This window comes from Triticum dicoccoides, chromosome 2B (genome assembly GCF_002162155.2).
Source record: "Triticum dicoccoides isolate Atlit2015 ecotype Zavitan chromosome 2B, WEW_v2.0, whole genome shotgun sequence".
Taxonomy (NCBI): Eukaryota; Viridiplantae; Streptophyta; class Magnoliopsida; order Poales; family Poaceae; genus Triticum; species Triticum dicoccoides.
Genome location: NC_041383.1, coordinates 665,214,120 through 665,234,580, shown reverse-complemented (window position 1 = coordinate 665,234,580; position 20,461 = coordinate 665,214,120). Strand labels below are relative to the sequence as shown.

General features: G+C 45.8%; 2 protein-coding genes and 1 pseudogene across 2 annotated transcripts; 2 read left to right on the top strand and 1 right to left on the bottom strand.

Annotated features, from left to right (window-relative positions):
• The first annotated feature begins 433 nt into the window (after window positions 1–433).
• On the top strand, window positions 434–3,414 carry LOC119368255 (pectin acetylesterase 7-like). Its single transcript, XM_037633563.1, has 12 exons — window positions 434–703; window positions 817–899; window positions 1,004–1,130; window positions 1,251–1,330; window positions 1,412–1,498; window positions 1,696–1,820; window positions 1,899–1,959; window positions 2,216–2,269; window positions 2,354–2,431; window positions 2,596–2,701; window positions 2,813–2,958; window positions 3,105–3,414. Exons 1-12 carry the CDS (start codon window positions 577–579, stop codon window positions 3,210–3,212), a joined length of 1,182 nt encoding a protein of 393 aa, XP_037489460.1. The 5' UTR covers window positions 434–576; the 3' UTR covers window positions 3,213–3,414.
• Window positions 3,415–5,200: 1,786 nt separating this feature from the next.
• LOC119365481 (leucine-rich repeat extensin-like protein 3) lies at window positions 5,201–6,915 on the top strand. The gene is made up of 2 exons (XM_037631123.1): window positions 5,201–5,636; window positions 5,744–6,915. Exons 1-2 carry the CDS (start codon window positions 5,462–5,464, stop codon window positions 6,649–6,651), a joined length of 1,083 nt encoding a protein of 360 aa, XP_037487020.1. The 5' UTR covers window positions 5,201–5,461; the 3' UTR covers window positions 6,652–6,915.
• Window positions 6,916–10,524: 3,609 nt separating this feature from the next.
• Window positions 10,525–20,461, bottom strand: part of LOC119361115 — a 10,332-nt pseudogene continuing 395 nt past the window's right edge.

Sequence of the window (20,461 nt, the reverse complement as noted above, 5' to 3'; positions counted from 1 at the left end):
CACACGACAGCAGCGAGCAGCTGGCCTGACCCCTACACGTCATGTGTGCCCGTGATGCGAAACATGGACATTACGGAAAGAATTAATATCGCAGAACACCAGTCCTTCTCTGTGACCAGCACAGCAGCAATCCAATGTTTTTGTACGGTAACTTCTCTTTCCTTACGGTTTGATATACTCCTCTGTACCAAGCAAAAATAGCCAAGAATCTGTAGGCTTACCATGCAGAGGAGGGAGAAACTCATTCCACAGTTGCGCATTTACCGAGCGAACCATGGTTGGATATATGCCTTGCTGCATGAAGAGCCAGGATAGGCCATCCATATATACCTTGCTTGATGCCACCGCCATTGTCGGCGTCCTCCCTCCGTCCTTTATTGCCACTTGCACAGCGCTGCTAGCCGCTGCTATTTATGTCGCTCCACCAGGGCCAGCTACGGTGACCACTGCCCAAGCCTGAGGCTGCGCGGCTCTTCCGCTCCACTTCTTCTGCCTCCCTCTGTTTCTCCCCCGCTCCAACGAGGCACCATCTGATAGGAGGAAGAGAAAGGTCCGGTCACCGCATCGCGTCGCGTGATGGCATTTGGGCTGCCCCGCGCCGCGGCGGCGGTGGTGACGCTGGTGCTCGGCCTCGCCGCGGCGTCGGCCGTGGCGGACGACGTGGAGATGGTGTTCCTGAAAAGCGCGGTGGCCAAAGGAGCAGGTATCCGCGTCACTTCGTTCCGTTCCTTTGCGCCGCCATGACATTCTTGCATTCTTGCTATTCGACCGTGGTTAACATTTTCTGTGCACCCCTTGGTCGGCTCCTGGGCGCAGTGTGCCTGGATGGGAGCGCCCCGGTGTACCACTTCTCCCCGGGCTCCGGCTCCGGCGCCAACAACTGGATTGTTCACATGGAGGTAATTAGGCCACTGTAATTGAACTCTTGCTAATATTAGCAACGATGTAAATAGTCTTTTGGAAATGAAACGATCTCTTTTTACTAACATTATTTGGTTGGAAGGGAGGAGGGTGGTGCAAGACCCCTGAGGAGTGTGTGATCCGGAAGGGCAACTTCAGGGGCTCCTCCAAGTTCATGAAGCCACTCTCCTTCTCAGGAATCCTAGGAGGCAGCCAGCAATTCAATCCCGGTATGGCATACACCCTTCTGCCTTGCCCTCATGCAGTCACAACTTCCCCTTCTAAAACAGATCAATGTGGCGGCACCTTTTGCGATTTTCTTGTTGAATCACCCATGATTTTTCTTGCAGATTTCTACAACTGGAACAGAGTCAAGGTCAGATACTGCGACGGCTCGTCGTTTACCGGCGATGTTGAAGAAGTGGACCCTGTATGTTGTGGACTTGGATTGTATGCATTTTCATTTATGTGCAAGACATGTATCCAGATTGACCTCGTGTTTGCAATGCAGAAGACGAACCTGCACTTCAGAGGGGCCAGAGTTTGGGACGCCATCATCGAAGATCTGCTTAACAAGGGGATGAGCAAAGCAAAGAATGTATGTTCACTGCTGGTAACTAGTATCATTTCTTTCTTTTTTGACGTGATGCCGGTTTTATAGGGAAAAAGATGACACGTATTCATTTCAAACTTCAAACTATACCTGCAGTAGTGCATAAATCCTATTTGCAGTTCTTCTTGCATGAACCTTGCAATACTGAAAATTGAGGTGCTGCATTCATCACACCTTTTCAGGCTATTCTTTCTGGATGCTCAGCCGGAGGTCTATCGGCAATACTGCATTGTGACAAATTCAAAGACCTCCTTCCACCGTCGGCATTCGTAAAATGCGTTTCTGATGCCGGTTATTTTATTGATGGGTAAGTTTCATACTCCTGGTGTTTTATTGGTCATGAGTAGCCATTCATGTCAAGTGATCGTTGTCGTTATCATTGCAGGACGGATATTACCGGCAACAAGTTTGTCAGAACATCCTTTAAGAGCGTTGCGACCCTACATGTACGTCGTCTTCTGACCTTACAGTACTGGCCATATCCTAATGTTATCGGATGCAAGATCTCGCAATCACCAGCTTTATAATTCAGCACTATCTGCATTCTAGACCATTTTCTCAGTGACAATTAAACGCACCTTTTATTTTCACCGGTTCTTCCCCCACTACCATGAGCTTCAATCTTACCTGAATAATAATTTATGAACACTGCATGCAATTTTTCGCCATTTCGAGCCCGATAACCGTTTTAATCTCTTGCAGGGATCGATTAAAAATTTGCCATCTTCATGTACCTCGAGGGTATCACCTGAGCTGGTCAGTATTATTCACTTAAGATTGAGGGGGACGCTCTTCTACTAGCATGTGCACTAACATGAAACAAAAAAAATGTATATGCAGTGCTTCTTCCCGCAGCATGTCCTCCCAACAATGAAAACGCCGCTATTCATACTTAATGCGGCGTATGATTCATGGCAGGTAATTTTCATACCTTTTCCCAGCACTGCACAATGGCAGTAGTGTTTTCTTCTGCAGTATATATGTAATAACAGAGCTGCCAAGTAAAAAAAAGTAAAGATTTGTTCAAGCAATATGTTTCAGCGATGAATAGTACTAGTAACAAGCTGGCGCCTGCATTGCAGATCAGGAACATCCTGGTGCCTAGCGCCGCCGATAAGAAGAAGGAGTGGGCCAAATGCAAGGTTGACATAAAGGGCTGCTCCTCCAGCCAGCTAGTGACCTTACAACGTTAGTGATCTTTCCACCTGGCAATGATCTTCCCGGATGATCCAACTTTGATGTTCATCTGGCTTGTTTGATCATGTCACTTATCTCTGTTGTTTGTCATTTTTGGCACAGATTTCAGGGATGAGTTTCTGTCAGCGCTCCCTAAACCGGAGCAGTCTCCTAAGATAGGCATGTTCATAGACTCGTGCTTCGCTCACTGTCAATCTGGAGCCCAAGACTCGTGGAATGCCGACGGTTCCCCTTCGATTCAGAAGATGGTACGTCTAGCAGTTTTGATATTGGCCCAACAGTTTTCTGACGATTCAGTTTCGAACAATTTTAAATCAAGCGAGATTCGGTGAAAAATGTGCGAAACCCCGGTCGCAGCTTAGCTTATCTATGATCTTTTCATGTCTGTTTGCAGAGAATTGGCAAAGCTGTGGGGGACTGGTACTTCGACCGGGCTGTGTCTCAGCGGGTTGACTGCCCGTATCCCTGCAACCCGTCCTGCATTGACAATGAAGATGACTGAGCAATTGGGTCTGAACTTCATTCTCGAAAAGAAAAAAGAGTGGGTCTGAACTTCAGTTAGATGATGCAGGAATAACATGGATTAGACCACATCCATAGCTACAGGTAGAATAGGTGATTCTTCATAAGATGGTTACTTACCCGTTCTGTGTTTGTTGATGCTTACTGCTACTGAGAATAAAATTGAGGAGTTGTGGTGTGAACTTGCTGCGTGAAATGGTTATTTAGAATTGACAGGAAACCATACTTGCTATTTATTATTTCAGAAAACCAGATCTTTCAAAACTGATAGTCACGGCCCACATGTCATTAGCACATCAAGTGTTTGGGGGGAAGAGGGGGGGGGGGCAATTTTTTTTTCCTAAAAGAGCAAAAGATAACTAGTAGATGTTAGTTTTCTGAGACAGTTATAGAAAATTGTACGGAATAGTTCTCTTTTGTGGGGAAAATAAGATCTAAGACGTTTTACGGTGAGAAACAAGCGAATACTTATGTCGTTTAAATATACGAGGGCATCTTAGTATAAAAATCATAGAAGTAAAATGATCTAATGGTAAGCTACATATGCTAGTCTAATAAAAATAAATAAACTCAAACGAAATAATTGAAATCACACTATTTTTGAAATAAACGGAATTACCTTCTTGAAAATATGAACAAAAAATTGAAATAATGTCTCAAAATAATTAAGATCGCCTTTTGAAATAATTGAATACATTTTTAAATAATGAATTAATTGGAACCACCTTTTTTTAGAAATAATGAATGACTCTTTCGAAAAAAATAGAATAGTTCTTGAAATAATTGTTTTCATATAATTAAAATCATTGTTTTGAAATAGTTGAAAACACTAATTTCAGATGTACAGTTGTGAAGTTACTAAAATAATAGACATAGAATTTGTGAGTGGACTTCACTCGTGTAGAGAATATTATTAGAAATAGTTACTGAAATCACCCATGTATGTTTTTCAAATACTTAAACTTATTGAAATGTTACGAGAAACATATATTTTGGAAATTTTGAATTAGTTCATTTCTCATAATAGCATAAACATCTTTTTTGAATTAATGAAATTCTTTATGTCACTTGTTTCAAATAAATGAAATCACCTTTTTTAAAGAGTTGGTTTTTGAAAAAGAAATAATTGAAATAATGAATTAACGGAAATCAGTTTTTTGCAATGATGAAATTGATTATAACATTTATGTAAAATAGTTGTAATCGCTATTTTGAAATAAATGGTACTACTTTTTGAAAAATAAACATGCCATAATTCATTTTGGAAATAATTGCAATCATACTATCTTGAAGTAAAATAAAAATCACTTTATTTTTGAAAATGAAATAGTTTTTGAAAATAATGGAATAAGTGAAATCATTGTTTTGAAATGATTACATAACATACACTAATAAGGCATGTGTATCCATACACTGCTAAATACGCCACATTATTGATCATCAAATTAGAGCCCTCGGTTTGGGTTCCTTTCCAACGGTTGCCTTCTTTCCTTCCGTCTCTGTCGACCAGCCTGTGAGTTCATCTTCCCACTATCTGCCGCTCAAGCTAGTAGACAGGGGGTTCAAGGGCGCTCCAGGGCGCTAATCCCTCAGGAGTCGGGACACATGTGCTTGAAGACTTTCTGGCTGTCATCAATGTGGTCAGGTCTGCTCCAGTACGAAAACAACGCGTCGGCGGCTCGGTTCTGAGGGCAACAATTGTCGCAAGAATCTCAATGTAATTTTTATTATATTTGAAATGATTTGAACTCCCGCTAAACTTTTATAATATATCCGAGTCTTTTTTGAAGAAAAAAGAACTGTTGCCACTCGGTGGGTGGTGGCTTCGTGGCACTGGGCATCGTACATTCCAAGCCGTGATCCTTCCAGAACCCCGAAGAGACACAGGAGGGAGGGAGGGAGGCAGCATTTTGAGTCACGGGTTGAACTGAACCCGTGAAATGCCCTGCCGTTTGTTTAATGGCGGCACGGCTTCGCAACAAAAGGGTCCAAATGCCCTTCACATGCGCTTGTTCCTTGTGATCCTCGGTCCTCCCCGTCCCTTTCTGCTGCTCGTCTTGAGCGAATTGCCCGCATAAACAACAAACTTTGATTTGATGGATCATCATCTCTCACCCACCGCTAGCTAAGGCTTTGGCTGCCCGGCCGGATATAAAGCACGCCGGAGCGAAGGTTTATCAGCTAGCTACTAGCTTCTTCTCAGCTCGCAGCTAGCTCCTCTAAGACACCATGAAGAAGAAGAAGCCAGTGCTGTTTCTTGCGTTGGACGCGCTACTAGTCGCTGCTCTGCTTCTTCCCGGCCAGTGCCAGGGGTCTCAAGGAGCCAACCTCACGGTGACCGGCACCGTGTTCTGCGACGCCTGCTCCTCCAGCTCCTTCTCCAACCACAGCTACTTCCTGCCAGGTTCCAATGTCGTACTACGCATTTCTTCCCTCGAATTTGTCTTGTATTATGCGTTTCAGCAGTTTCCTCCCGTGTTCTGAAGCGACCTACCTTAATTTGTTGGTCAGATGTGAAGGTGAGAATCGACTGCGCGATCAGAGTGAGCTCGGCTTCCAAGGAGGAGATCAAGATCACGGCCGAGAAGACCACCGACAGCCACGGCGCCTACCGGCTCGACATCCCGGCGGTCGCCGGCCTCGGGTGCACCACCGGCGGCGAGGCCGCGTCCTTCTGCCGGGCCGCCGTGCTGGACAACCCCTCGCCGCTCTGCGACGTGCCGGCCGTGACCACCACCGCCGGCCACATCTCCTTCTCGGCCCAGGACCCCGACGCGTGCCTCTACAACCTCAACTCCCTCTACTACCGCCCCGGCAAGAAGGCGGGCCAGTGCGACGGCGCGGGGACCTCGACGCCGGCGGCCGCGCTGAACACGTCGCTCTTCTACTGCCCGCACTGGCCGTGGCCGCCCATCCCGTTCTGCACGCCCCGCCCCTGGTTCCCGCCCATACCGTTCTTCACGCCGCCGCCGCCGGCGTTCCCCTTTCCTCTCCCGCCATTCCCGTTCTTCACGCCACCGTCACCGCCACCGCCGGCTTTCCCTTTCCCTTTGCCGCCCTGGCCGTGGACGCCACCGGCGTCGCCACCGCCACCATCGTTCCAGTTCCCTCATCTGCCGCCGATTTTCTCGGCACCATCTCCGCCGCCGCCCCCGCCGCCGCCGCCTGCATTCCCGTTCCCTTTGCCGCCGTTTCCACAGCTACCTCCTTTTCCGCATTTTCCGCCTCTGCCATCGTTGTATTCGCCACCGCCTCCTCCGCCACCCCCGCCACCGCCTCCGCCGCCTTCCTTTCCTTGGCCTTTCCCGCCATTGCCATTCTTCCCTCCAACCGCAAGCCCTTCGGTCCCATCTCCTCCACCTTCAAGGCATTACCGGAAAGATCCGAGCACCTGGTCCTCTTCCAAAACCCAACCATAAATAAAGCAATAATAATAAGTATTTCAAGGAAAGGATTAAAAGTACATAATAGCAATTTATCTGCTCGTGCTAGGGACGGATAGTGGGTGTACTAGGCAGATGGATTCCTTTTCTGTTTGATTCACAGTGTGAGTCCGTGCTTATAATTATAATTATATGTCAGATTGTAAAAAGAAGGATTTCCTCTTTTTGAGATGAAAAGACTCTCTTCAGAGAGAAATGCAGTTTTATTGCGGCTTAATAATACAGAATTACCATTTCCCAGGTTACTGAATTTTTTTTCCGGCTTCATTTGAATTTCTATCGCGGTGCGATTCTGGAAACGCTCCTCCTTCACTAGAAAGATGACCTGAGGAAGTAAGGGCATCTCCAGCCACGCCCCCCCAGCCACTTTTTCGGCGCCGGCGCCGAAAAAACGGCCCAGTCGCGTCCCCAGAACGCCGAAAATCGCCGGTTCGGACCTTTTTTCCGCCCGGCGGTCACAGGCCGAACCCGGCGCGCTGGGGAACCGTTGGGGGCTCCGGCGGTAGGGAAAAGCACGCCTGGCCCACACCGACAGGGAAAAAGTCAAGGTTTTCTTCCCCCCGACTCGCCTCGCACCCCCGCGCCCTCGGCCACCACTAGCTATATCCCGGCGACGGCCGCCGGCCTACTCCGCTAGATAGCCATTCCTCGCAAGAAAATAGCAGCGCTTCGCCGCGGCAGCCCCTCCCGCAGCAGCTGGGCGTTTCCGGCCGCCTTTTCTGGCCGCGGAGGCGCGGTTTAACGGCGGGTACACGCCCACCAAGCGCAAGGTGTTCGGCGTTTTGACTGTGTCGGTGATGGACTCGGATGAGGAGGAAGAGCTCGCCACGCTGCTGGAGGAGGAAGCCGCGGCCGACGTCCAGGAAGAAGAGCATCTGATGGTGCTCGCCGCCCTCGCCCAACTGCTGGCGAGCAATGAAAAGCCGCGTCGAGGTGGCTCGGCGCCGGGGCGGGTGAAAGCAAAGAACCGGTATCGTCTGCACGGCTACAGCATGCTCTACTCCGACTACTTCGCCGATGCTCCACTTCATGGCGAGAGAACATTTCGACGCCGTTATCGGATGAGCCGAAAGCTCTTCCTCAGGATTGTGAATTCCATCCGGGAGTTCGACAACTACTTCAAGTGCAAGATGGATTGCACTGGCGCTCTTGGATTCACCTCCATCCAGAAGTGCACGACAGCGATGAGGATGCTTGCATATGGAGCTCCCAGTGATTCACTCGACGACTATGGGCGCATGGCCGAGTCCACCAGCATAGAGTGTTTCTACAAGTTCTGTCAGGTAGTGGTGGCAGTGTTTGGGCCACAATAGTTGAGAACACCCAATGCGGAAGACACTGCTCGGATCCTAGCCTAGAATGCAGCAAGAGGATTTCCTGGGATGCTTGGAAGCATCGACTGCATGCATTGGAAATGGAATAACTGACCATTTGGTTGACAGGGGATGTACAAAGGCGCCAAAGGCGGTTGCAGTGTGGTGCTTGAGGTGGTAGCCACACAGGACCTCTGGATTTGGCACTCCTTCTTTGGTATGCCAGGAACTCACAATGACATCAACGTGCTGCAGTGCTCTCCTGTTTTTGTCAAGCTCGTTGAGGGCCATTCTCCTCCGGTGAACTTCGAGATCAATGGGCACCAATACAACAAGGGGTACTATCTAGCCGACGGCATCTATCCGAGATGGTCGACATTTGTGAAGACGATCTCAAACCCTGTGGCAGGAGGCAAGAACGCCTGGTTTGCGAAGGTTCAGGAGGCTTGCAGGAAGGATGTCGAGCGGGCATTTGGTGTGCTCCATCTCGATTCGCTGTTGTTCGGTACCCCGCTCAGACCTGGTCGAAAGATCAAATGTGGGAGATCATGACTTGCTGTGTCATCTTGCACAACATGATCATCGAGAGCGAGCAAGAAGACCCAGTGTTTGACACTGAACCATACTACAGGCAGGGTCCTCTAGCCGAAGTTGATCACCAGCTACCGGCAACTTGGACTGCCTATCTCAATATGCGTCAGGAGATCCGAGACCCACAGGTGCATCATCAACTGCAGAAAGATCTGATTGAGCACCTATGGAGGCTCAAGGGGGACGCCGCGTGATGAAATACGAGTTTTTATTTGTTGAACTATATAATTTGTATTGAACTATTTGTTGTTGTAGTATTTTGTTAAAGTATTTAATTTTTCTGTGATGAAATATGTGTGTGTTGATAATTGAACGCCGAAACCACGCCGAATATGGGCCTATTCTCGCCCATATGGGCCGTTTATTCGCCGAAATTGGGCTGCAAAGTTGGCCAATTTCGGTGCCTGGGGGCGACGACTGGGCGCAAAACCGCCCCCAGCGCCGAGTGTATCGCCGGCTCACCCCCAGGCGGCGCTTTTAGACGCCCCCTGGGGGGCCAACGGCTGGAGATGCCCTAAGACACTAAGATACCTATTGCAATAGTTACCGTGTATAGATCCATCGTGCAAATCATAATATGCATGAATAATTGAATACAACTGACTAAGCATATGTAGTTCCAGGGATAGTATAATAGTTTTTGCTTGTAGCTTGAAGTCTCAAATCCTCGATATATAAGAAAACAGATAATTTTATACCCGATTAATGCATCAGCATTATTCTGGAAATAATGGAGAGAAAATTTTGTTCATCGACGATCAATAGTATGCAATACATATGGGAACAAGGAGGTTCACAATTAATATACAAGGGAGAAGCTTTCTAGAATCTGTCCTAGTGACGAGATGGATTAGCTAGATTACTGGCACCAGCAAAGAGTAAAGAGATTGGCGACCCACGACAAGTAGGGAGAAGGCGCCTGCAAAAACTGTGGGGCCGAGCGTTACCGGGGAAACAACTGCACCAAAGGTCCAGAACTGAGACTCCCAGATGTGTGTTGAGCTAGCATGCAAGACTCGAACATTTGATGAAACGATGTGTCCACTAATTCGATGAAACGATGTAATGGTTTCAGAAAACATTTTCCGGATATTTGCTTATCAGTGTTGTGCTTAATAAGTACTACCTCATGTATTATATTTGTACCGGTTGATTGGTGGTCAGGTTGGAACTTGGAAGCTGTTGTTTGGATGAGTTGCAACTTTTCTGATGAGCACAATTTGAGGAGCTGGTACTACAAGATCAGATATTCTTGTAGCATGGAATACATGAGACAGATTGATTGGTGTACTACTCTCCAAACTAAATGATGTTTGCATTGAATGCTAGCTTTTCTACAGGTGCCATCAGTACTCTGCTTATCTGTGAATGGATATTGCATAAATTTGAAAATTGAGCTCCTGCGCACCATCTATAGATAGACAGTGAGAGGCTGGGCGAACTGAAGGTACGGTCTGGTTCAGTCATCCACCCAGCTGAAGCTGTACACCTCCAAGAGAAATCACTGGATGGCTCCATCTCACTTCTCCGGTGCCTCCTCTGCAATGATCATGGTGCTTTACCGGAGGTGAGAACTGGGGGCCTGAGGCATTAGCATGAGTGCTTGACATGTTTTTCAGACTGCAATCTTCTGTCAGTTAAAAATTCCGTTGGGTTCAGGAAGCTCTGCCGTTGGAACAGAATCTTGCACGGGACGACTCACATCCCGTCTGAGCCAGGCTAATTCAGCCAAACGGCGTTGCATTGAATTCTGCACAGGTGTCGGCCATGGATGCAGAATAAGCACCAAAATACAAAACAAATACCTGGGCTTGTACGCTGCCAGTTGAGAATTTCGGAGTGGAAGGACGAGGTAGATAACGAGAATAACTGAGCTCAAGCTCAGAATATCACCTTTGAAATCCCCAGCACTCCCATGCCAGACAGTAGCAATTGAAATCAGCACCGTGCCTCTCATGATGAGGCGATGGCTCTGCTCATACACTTGGCGCCAGAAATACCAAGCCAATACCCTCCTATTGAGATCACTTGTGTGCAGTAGCAGCCAGCTGCTGGCTCCTTGACCACATTTCTGCTCAACCACAGCGAGGTAGGTGCTGCAGTTCGGCACCCAGATACGAAGCAGCATCAGCAAGGCAGCTATCATGTGAGCCCTTGAAAGCCAGAGACAAGCGCTTCTACTTGCATCAGAGCTGGCACCGACATTGAGAGTATCATTCCTTGGGCTAGATACTGCCTGCAAGAGAATGCTAGGCAGTATAGTAGGAGAGTCAGCTGGAGGGAGACACCATGCTTCAACGAGTCCAAAAGAGCGCTCAGTTTAGGAAGATTTGCCAGCAAGCCCATCGCGGCCTCTCGAGGTGCTGCCTTGAGCAGCAATACCACGCAATCTGACGCCAAATCGCTTATCTGTGGATCTGAATTTCTAAACACCTCGAGAAATATACCCATACTGCCACCGAGGTCACATATATCCATGATGCAAGATTGTTGATCAACAGCAATGCTCATGCTGAAGGCGCTGTCAACAAGGAGTGCAGGTTCTTTGGTAAGGGCGGTACTTCTGTTGCTGCCGATGCCACGGATAATGAAAGACCTGCAGAGGTCCAAGGTTGGTTCCAGAAAATCATCCATATCTTTGGCAGTCACAAACTCAACTAGATTCCCTATTCTTCTGACAACTTGAAGCTGTGAAAGGACATTGGAGTCCATGTCAGGAGCAGACGCTAGAGCAAAACAAAGCTTCACATTGCTTACGTTTGCATTTGAAAGATCTCCAAGCAAAAGTTCAAAGCACTGGGATACTGTCGCTTCATTCAGGATATCAGATACCTTAACACAATCATGCTCCATCAGCATTACTAGAAGTTTCTGTGCATACATAGGTATTGGATCTTCATCCTCTGCAAATGAAGGGTACAGAGGGAGAAAATATTTGTCAGAGATTGTTATCAGGTCAGCTAACGTTTGTTCGTTTGCAGTCAATGAAGAATCACTGAAGATCACAATCATCACATCAGACAGTATCTTCAAACATAGGAATCTGGCATGACAGTCTTTATTGCCCTTGTATAAGATGAATAAGCTCGGAAGGAATCGACTTGTAAATATTTTGTGTTCCGTAAGTATAACAGAAGACTCTTCCATAGCTGCCTCTAGAACTCGCAGCAATGTCATTTGGAAATCATCCCGAGCCTGGAAATACAATAAAGATGACCACAAAAGACAAGAGTTTGGTGAACACATGGCGTAATGCAAAGACTGTGAAGGCAAGACAACATCAACACTAGGATGAGTTTATTTAGACATTGCAGTGCAAATATATAATGAATGATCTCCATATTTTCTCATCAGGTTTGTTTGTCATGGCCAGTCATGTGGAAGTTGTATCATGGCATGCAAAATTATCTAGATATGCATATGTCAGCAATGAGTAGCAGCTACACCGATATACTGTAGTTGCCAGCAGTAAAAAGTAAAATCTGATTTGACTTTGAGCTGTAGACAGATACCAGTATGTCCTAGACTACAGTAAAAGTTTGCACTGAGCTGTCCTAGCTTAGCTATCAAGTACTGGTAGCATATAGTTGGTTTGGTTAGTCCTATAAAAGGACATGCACCCCTGTTTGTAAAAGTAAGCTTGTGCCGTTGATATAAACCTATAGAGCTTCATACTAGTCCCTTGTGTGCATGTGTGTGAGAAAACAGTGAGTGAATCCTGGTTTGAGAACCTAGCAGTTCTAAGAAGGTTGGGTCCAGATAGTTATAGGCCATACCTGAAATGGTGTCTCCAATATCTTCATAAGATTAGCCAACTGGAGCAATACTTGACTTGTCACAACTCTGTGATTGAAGGATACACTCCCAAGAAGATGAAGGACAACAGGGAACAAATGAATTGTGCTCTTTGGATGAGCACGTCCCGTTAAAGCAGTAATAGGTCCATGACATTTGCCACCCATGACCTGCTGTATATCACTAGATACAGTGTCAAGAATGCCTGGGACCAACAAAGCAACTAACTGAACAAATGCTTCGGTACATTGATGAATGAAACCATCCTTCTCCTTTCCCAATCTATCGACTGCTGATAGCAGCTTTGCATTGCAAAAGAATTGTGGAAGCCACCTTCGACTGTTCTTGCAAAGAAGAGCAACAAATAGAAGAGTTTTTCCATGCAGAATGTCAGATCCCTGTTCTATCAGAGAAATAAGTCCAGGGACCAACTGTTTCTCCTCGGTTAACAACTGAATATAGCGGTTCATATTTGGTATGGTATGACTGTTCACTAATGCCGAATTCAGAAGATTCAGACTGATCTGTTGCTCCCGTGGATTGCCCTTAAAGAGTGTGGATGCAATATCCTTGAATGATAGCTTCTCCAGTATTAAATGAGTACATGACGAACTGAATCGAGCTAGGCGGCTCAAACAAGAAATTGCAATAAGCCTTGTATTCTCCTGCTTCCCAGTTGCTTTATAGATGTACTCCCTCCGTTCCAAATTACTCGTCTTAGAAATGGATGTATCTACAACTAAAATACATCTAGATACATCCATACATGTGACAAGTAATTCGGAACGGAGGGAGTAGCAAAGATGACCACTTGCATCTTGGGAAGCAAACCGTGATGTCCAGTCTGTCCCTGGGCTACATATATTATCAATTGTTCGTAAGGCATAAAGCTGGGCCAGATCGTCTTCCCCTTTACGCAAGATAGATGACACCAGTGCAATTACAGCACTAGGGACCTGCACAGTTTGCCAAGTTAAATCATGGAAGGCAGTAGTTTGAACTTATAGCTGCAAATCAAAGGAAATGAACCACTCAATATGTTTATCTAGGCTAAATGACCACATACAGCTAGGATATTTATATAACTATCCTCATGTTCCAATACATACCCTTTTATGTACTTATAATAACTGCAAAAGCTCAACACACACATTAAAAATAAACTTGCGTCTAGACACATGAATAAAGAATGGAGCATGTATTGGAACATGAAGTCGGTATCTACCATCTACATATGTATATGCTGCATTTTGTTCTTTCAGTTAATATACTTTCAACTCCTAATGAATTTCTACTTCAGTACATTACGGTGGGCAAAGAGAATATGTTCCCATAGAAGAAACAGTACTAACCATTAGAGATGTTGGAATCTAATTCCCAGTATCTTGCCACCACAGCTTACCTTTTCAGAACATGATGCAGTATAGGGTAATACAAGGTAAGTCCATGTAAATCAACCACTGGCATGCAAAAAAAATGTAGAGCTAGCATATTTTTCATTTGGAGTTTCTAACCTGCCACAAGGCACCAGATTTGTTGTCCTTCATAGGAGATTCTTCAGCATTGCTTTCCTTGCTATCCTGATCAGATTGAGTTGATATGTAGAACAGTAATTCTCCAAGTGTTGCCATACAGGATCTCCTCAGTTTATCGTGCCGGTCTCTTAAGCCATCTGACAAGGCATTAATAATTCCTGAACTAGCTAGCTCTGCATCAAGGATAGTGGAGTAGCGTATCAGCAGTCCCATAAGTGAAGCAACCTGTACAGTGTACACGCAAGACTGAAGTTTTTGATAGTCGGAGCATTTTTATGAGCAACGACATAATTGGGCCATTAGTGATTATATTTGCAGCATCAGAGTTCATGCTTAACAACTCCAGGTAACTGGTGATATTCTGTTTCTCTGAAACCTGAAAAGATCCACTCAAACTCTGAATTATCTGGCTATTGAATGCATTCACCTGTTCTCGTGGTAACTTGATGTAATCAGCTGCAGGAAGAGCTTCAAAAGGAAGCACAGAGATGCTCTCTGTAGCTTTATCTCCTTTTTTACTGGGCATGACTGGTTTAACTGCAAGGTCTGTTGGATGCCAGAATGCTTCAAAGATGTTAGACCGCTCAGAACCTGTTGCAGCATCATAAGTTATCTTTGGACGTTCTGCTCAGCTTACAACACGGTATCAGGCTTAACAGAACACTCATCCGTGAGCATATCCACCTGATTTATGCAGTTCTCTTCATTTCCATCAGTTCCTTGAGTCCTATGTTTTTCATCTGCTGTGGATCCAGCATTATCTGATCCATCATTATCATCAGGTGCACCGCCTTCTGCATTTTCACCAAAATCAAGCTCCATGTATTTCCGATCTTAACTTCAGCCTCATTTTCGTCTGTTTCTGTGGGAGGGCGCCTGTAGTTCTCCTCGGCCTTTTCCCTTTGCAAATTTTTCTTAGCTATGCGAGACATTCTAAGGACATTTACACCCTTCAAACCATCAGCCTTACAATGATTTGGATTATTTTTCTTACCAGTTTGCACATTCTTAATAGGGGTCGTGAACACCTTGGCGGAATTTTCATCTTTCTTGCGTAGGTGTTCACGAGTCTTGGGTGGCGTCAGCTGTCTGGTGGGTTTATCCCCATTTTGCTCAACTAAATATGGCGTAGCGGGAAGTCCAACCATGTTATCAAAGGCAGGCTGAGGAGGTAAAGGAATCATCGGCATACTGTTCCTACAAAAGTTGTGTGCACATAGTTCAGACCACTGTAGTCTTTCAGCTGGGTCTTTCATGAGTAAGCAGTTGATCAGATTCTGGAAAGACCTTGACATGTTATCAGGTAAAGGTGGTGCAGGCTCTGAAACTATGGATTTGACTAACTGGGTAAATTCACGGCCCACGAAAGGAGGTCTTCCTGCATAGCATTCATATAGCACACAACCAAGAGCCCAGAAATCAGAAGCATATGAGTGGACCCCTCCCTCTTGGAACAACTCAGGAGCCATGTAACATGGTGTCCCCCTCATAGGTTGTGGCACCTAAAAACCAGGTATTCGAACCGGGGGAAATCATTAAAATAAGATAAAACCAAATGAAACGAAATGCTTGAAGAAAAGGAAATGGGAGCTCACATCTCCAGGATTGGTCTTCTCAATGTCCTTTAAACGTCTTGCTAACCCAAAACCACACAGCTACAACAATAAGGGGAAATTAATGTTAGTTCCCAGCAATTGTCTATTCTTTTGCTGTCACTGTATTTACATATTACACAGTGGTCTACTGATTACCTTCATGCATCCAAACTCATCAAGTAGAATGTTAGATGGCTTCAGATCACAGTATATAATTCCTTGTGAATGCAAGAACCTAACACGCAACATGTTTTCAGTCAATCAAAATCCACCCATAACACAACAGATATAATGAAAACGAGGTTACCAAATAAACTTTACAGGAGGGCTTTGACAAGATCATAAGCCAGGTCGTGCATGGCACTTTCAGGCAGCTTCTTATCCTGCATGAAAATACATAGGATGAGACATGAGACAGAATACATAAAGACAAAGCAAGCATAAAAATGGGTAGCATTTGTCTTCACTGATGTTACATATAGTAAAAGGTCTACATGTCTACTCACACAACAGGTCTCTGGAACACAAACAGGCACCACAGAGAATTACGTGGGTCACCCTTATCAACACGTGTTGTCTAGGATGACAAGCAAGCAGAAAAATGGGGTAGCATTTGTCTTCACTGATGTTACATATAGTAAAAGATCTGCAAATCTACTCACACAACAGGTCTCTGGAACACAAACAGGCACCACAGAGAATTATGTGGGTCACCCTTATCAACACGTGTTGTCTAGGATGACAGGCAAACAGAAGAAAAATGGGGTAGCATTTGTCTTCACTGATGTTATATACAGTAAAAGATCAAATCTACTCACACAACAGGTCTCTGGAACACAAACAGCCACCACAGAGAATTATGTGGCTCGCCCTTATCAACACGTGTTGTCTAGGATGACAAGCAAGTACAATTAAACAGGCTAGCAAAAGCTTTGCGCCGCAACAATATAATACACTACTAAAACAATAGATCAGCATTACCAGGATAGCAAATAAATCAAGCATTTCTTAGAGTCAAAGACTATGCAGGGTGCTCTGAGTGTTTCCAAGTGGAGAAAATGGAGAGCAGCACTCCAGTTTCCCATCTTGAAACAGTTAATTATCTAATCCTTTTCCAAGTGGAGCACAAGCAAGACTAAAATTCGTACTTCAATGCATGAACACAAAGTATAAAAACCGTGAATGCTACTCCCTCCGTCCCAAAATAAGTGTCTCAACTTTGTACTAGCTCTTGTACAAAGGTGTACTAAGCTTGAGACAGTTATTTTGGGACGGAGGGAGTATAAAGAAAAATAGAACTAAGATCGTAAAAGCAGGTGGTTCGGTCTGAACATACTTCAATGAAATGACAAACAGTTTTCTCAAGAAAAAATAGTTTTAGTAGCATTCACAACTTCGAGTTGTCAGATTGAAATTTCTTTCAATGCGCACAATTATAATAGCAACAATAACAAGATTGTGTGAAACATCTATTCCTATTGGAAGAACAATTAGCAAGCTGTCCTATAAAGTTTCATGTGATGGTTTCATAAAAGCTGATAAGAAAGAGTAACTTTTGTCTCTTGTACTTCTAGTTCAAATATTCCAAGCTCCTAAACTTTAGGTGCAATTTTTTCTCACGTATCTGTGATATCAGCAGAATATATCAGTTGCAAACGTACACAAAAGGATGCTTTGTGTTCCCTTCTTCAAATTAGTGAAATGCATACAATGCTTAAAAGGATAAGCAAGATACCTGCTCGAGCAAGCCCTTGAGGTCTCCACCAACACAATATTCCAATACTAGCCGAAAATGTGCTGATGTTTCGTACCTAGGGAGAAAAGCAAGGCATAGTTATGGTATGCACTAGAATGGTCAAATGTTAAGTGAACAGTAAGGATAACCTCAACAAGACTAGCAAAGTACTTGCAATTGCTATACTGCAAAATTAGCACAGGCAAAGCAATACGTCAATATGAATCCTTAAAAACTTACCAAGAGTAAAATTTCAGGACATTTGCATGATCTGAAGAATGGAGCATCTGGACCTGCAAAGGTAAGTTCAAAAGCATCATTGGCACAAAGGAACAAACCATAAATAAACAACTTATGAGCATAAGCATTGATCAAACTTATGATAGAACATCTAAGAATGCTCACCAAGCTTGAGAATGATTCTCTATCTGGTAACATTTTATCTACCTTATTGATAATTACCCTTGGGCAGTTGCTCAGAGAGACAAAAGGCACATCCAAAAGAAAGACAGGTCCTTGGAAGCGACAATAACAACAAACTAAGTACAAACCCAACGAAAGAACAGCATTTGCCAATAGTAGGTCAACAACATTCATTAGTGAGCGCAGGTTGTAACTTATCTTCATGGGCACATCTCTTCTATAATTGGGTATGTGCAAAATTATTAGGAAGTTTATGTTTTTCCAGCACTTGAAAATATAAGAATTCGTGATGCTGTGTGGCAGGTGAAAAACTGCACGGCATTTAGCACATCGAGCTTATCATTATCTTAGTCACGGTTACATTAAGCCTGGGGCAGTTAAGTTCTCTCGAAATAGGCTTTCGCCCCGCTATATAGATATAGCAACCACACGATACAACTGATAGTCCGATGCTGGGGCAAACAGCACAAGCAAGCCCAAAAGAAATAACAGAGAAAGAAAAAGAAACTAATGACAACAGAGTCGGGTCGACAAAAACGATGGTGACCCGTAACCGCTGCGCCCGCCGGAGAATTTCCACCACGCTCCTAGCACTTCGGACCGCCACATACCAAGCAACACCTTCAGGAAGGAACGCGACGATGCCGACGCTGTTGCCCGGACTGGCTCTAGGGTTTCCCCCGGTACATGGAGGGGCGTGTGGAAGAGGTAAGCCCGGCGCCCTTCATACTGGCATCATCCTCAAGCAAACACTAACCAGAAGTCGAATGCTTGGGCAAACAACAATTGCTTGGGCAAACAACAATTAATCAGATATTGTCATGTACCAAGCCTAAACCCAAAGCCACGGAAGATCTATCATCAAATAAATTACGCGAATCGCGACATACACGCACTAGCACGTGGCTACATGTTGCCAAACCAGCTAGCCGCTCCTAAACCAATGCAAACGCCGCACAAGCTTCGCCCCAAAAATTGACGCGGGGAGGGAGGGGTTGGCTCACCTCATTGAGGACCTTGGATCGCTGCGACTTTCGACGCTCTTGACGGCGAAGTACTCGATGGTTTTCTTCTTCCGCCCCTTGTACACCGTCTTCCGCACCACAACACAACCCCATCCACCCAAAAAATAAAATCAGAGATCCCTCGCATTCGAGCCAGCCCCGGCCCGATACGGGCGGATCCGAGGCCGGGGTAGGGGACGAAACCGACCGGAATGGAGGAGCTGGGGGCGGAGGGTTACCGCGTGCTTGCCGCGGCCAATGGCCTCGTAGACGTGGAAGTTGTTCATGGCGGAGCAGCAATAGCTGGAGGGTGGAGGAGGACTCCTCCTCTGGTCTCCGGCTAGGTTTAGGGCTTGTGGTCTGAGGCGGCCGGAGAAGTGCGCGAAATGGGGAGCGGAGCGGAGAGGAGAGAGTGAGCGGGCCTTCGGTTTCGAAGGAGACGCTCCCGTTGATTTTTCGAATTTCGCATCATTTTCGTCTTCGGTTTGGCTGTGAATGCTTCTTAGACTAGCCACAATGGGTGTTAGAGCATCTCCAGCAGCCGCGCTAAGCGCCGCGCGCAAAAAATCTGTTTGCCGCGCGCGTTTTGGCTGCTTTAGCGCGGCCGACAGCAGCCGTGCTATAATGCAGCGCGCGCACCGCTCCAGCAACGCACAAAAATATAGCGCGCGCGTCGCACAAACCACATATACATTTCAAAGAAGAGGAGCAAAAATGACCAGACAAACAAAATAAATCAACAATAAATAGTTCAATTTCGTTATCATTACAACTCAAACAAATAGTTTATCGTTCAGTACAACAAATAATGCAATAAACACAACGAATAGTGGAAGTGGCGCGGGCGGCGGCGGCGGCGCGGCCGGATGGGGGTGGAAGTGGGAGAGGAAGTGCGAGGCGAGCGCTCGAGTGTGCCACGCGCTGTAGCGGGCGCCCGGAATACACCTCGCGGAATAGTGTTTCCGACAGCGTGCCTAATTCGTTATAGCGCGCGCGCCGTTTTTGCGCGCCCGCTGGAGCGACCCGCCGCGTTGCGCGCGTGCTAAAACGGACTAATTCGCGGCACGGCTGTTGGAGATGCTCTTACTACTCTATATTACTACCTTTATAGTAGGGAGTAACATATGTATGGTAACATGCAACACTTCCTTTATTAGGCTATAGGCTCATCTTGTCTTGATATGTGTGATGTTACAGTAACTAGCTATGTTACCACATGCCTCTCTTTCTTCATTAATTACATGCCACATCATCTATTTTGCTTAGATAAATGTGATGTTACAACCTATGTTACTCCCGCTGTGGGTAGTCTTTGCCCTTATGTCTTTTTTTATATAAAATTGTTCTGTTTATTTTCCGATGCAACCGCGTGCAAAATACAGTGTGACGGCACATGAAGCCAAACCTTAGATAACTCATTGCTAACACCCTCTCGCGGCATGATATGCGCTACTCCATTTGTTGATCTCCGTGGTCCTCGCCCATTTGATCTTGTGATTCTCAAAAGACTTGAGCATTTCTTTGATATCTTCAATAACCGGCCCAACTGCCGAGAGGTTTTTGGTTGAGTAGCCGATCATGCTTGCCACACTTTTGCTATCAAGCTCCACAACGATCTTCGTGACACCCATCTCGACAGCGAATTGCACCGTCCCCTGAAGGTAGTTGAGAAGTAGTGGCACGCAGCAGCCCGGAAGGAGTCGTCGTGATCGCGCATCACCACTCTTGTGCCACTCTTCTCTCCCGTCTTGGACGTGACGCCATCGTCGTTGGCTTTGAGCCACCATCCTCCGGC

Excerpts from the sequence above, each read along its gene's own strand:
- LOC119365481 (XM_037631123.1), top strand. The coding sequence starts at position 5,462 with ATGAAGAAGAAGAAGCCAGTGCTGTTTCTTGCGTTGGACGCGCTACTA. Across the intron at positions 5,637-5,743 it reads CCACAGCTACTTCCTGCCAG|ATGTGAAGGTGAGAATCGAC; the intron begins GTTCCAATGTCG and ends TTTGTTGGTCAG.
- LOC119368255 (XM_037633563.1), top strand. The coding sequence starts at position 577 with ATGGCATTTGGGCTGCCCCGCGCCGCGGCGGCGGTGGTGACGCTGGTG. Across the intron at positions 1,499-1,695 it reads GGATGAGCAAAGCAAAGAAT|GCTATTCTTTCTGGATGCTC; the intron begins GTATGTTCACTG and ends ACACCTTTTCAG. Across the intron at positions 2,702-2,812 it reads CCAGCTAGTGACCTTACAAC|ATTTCAGGGATGAGTTTCTG; the intron begins GTTAGTGATCTT and ends TTTTTGGCACAG.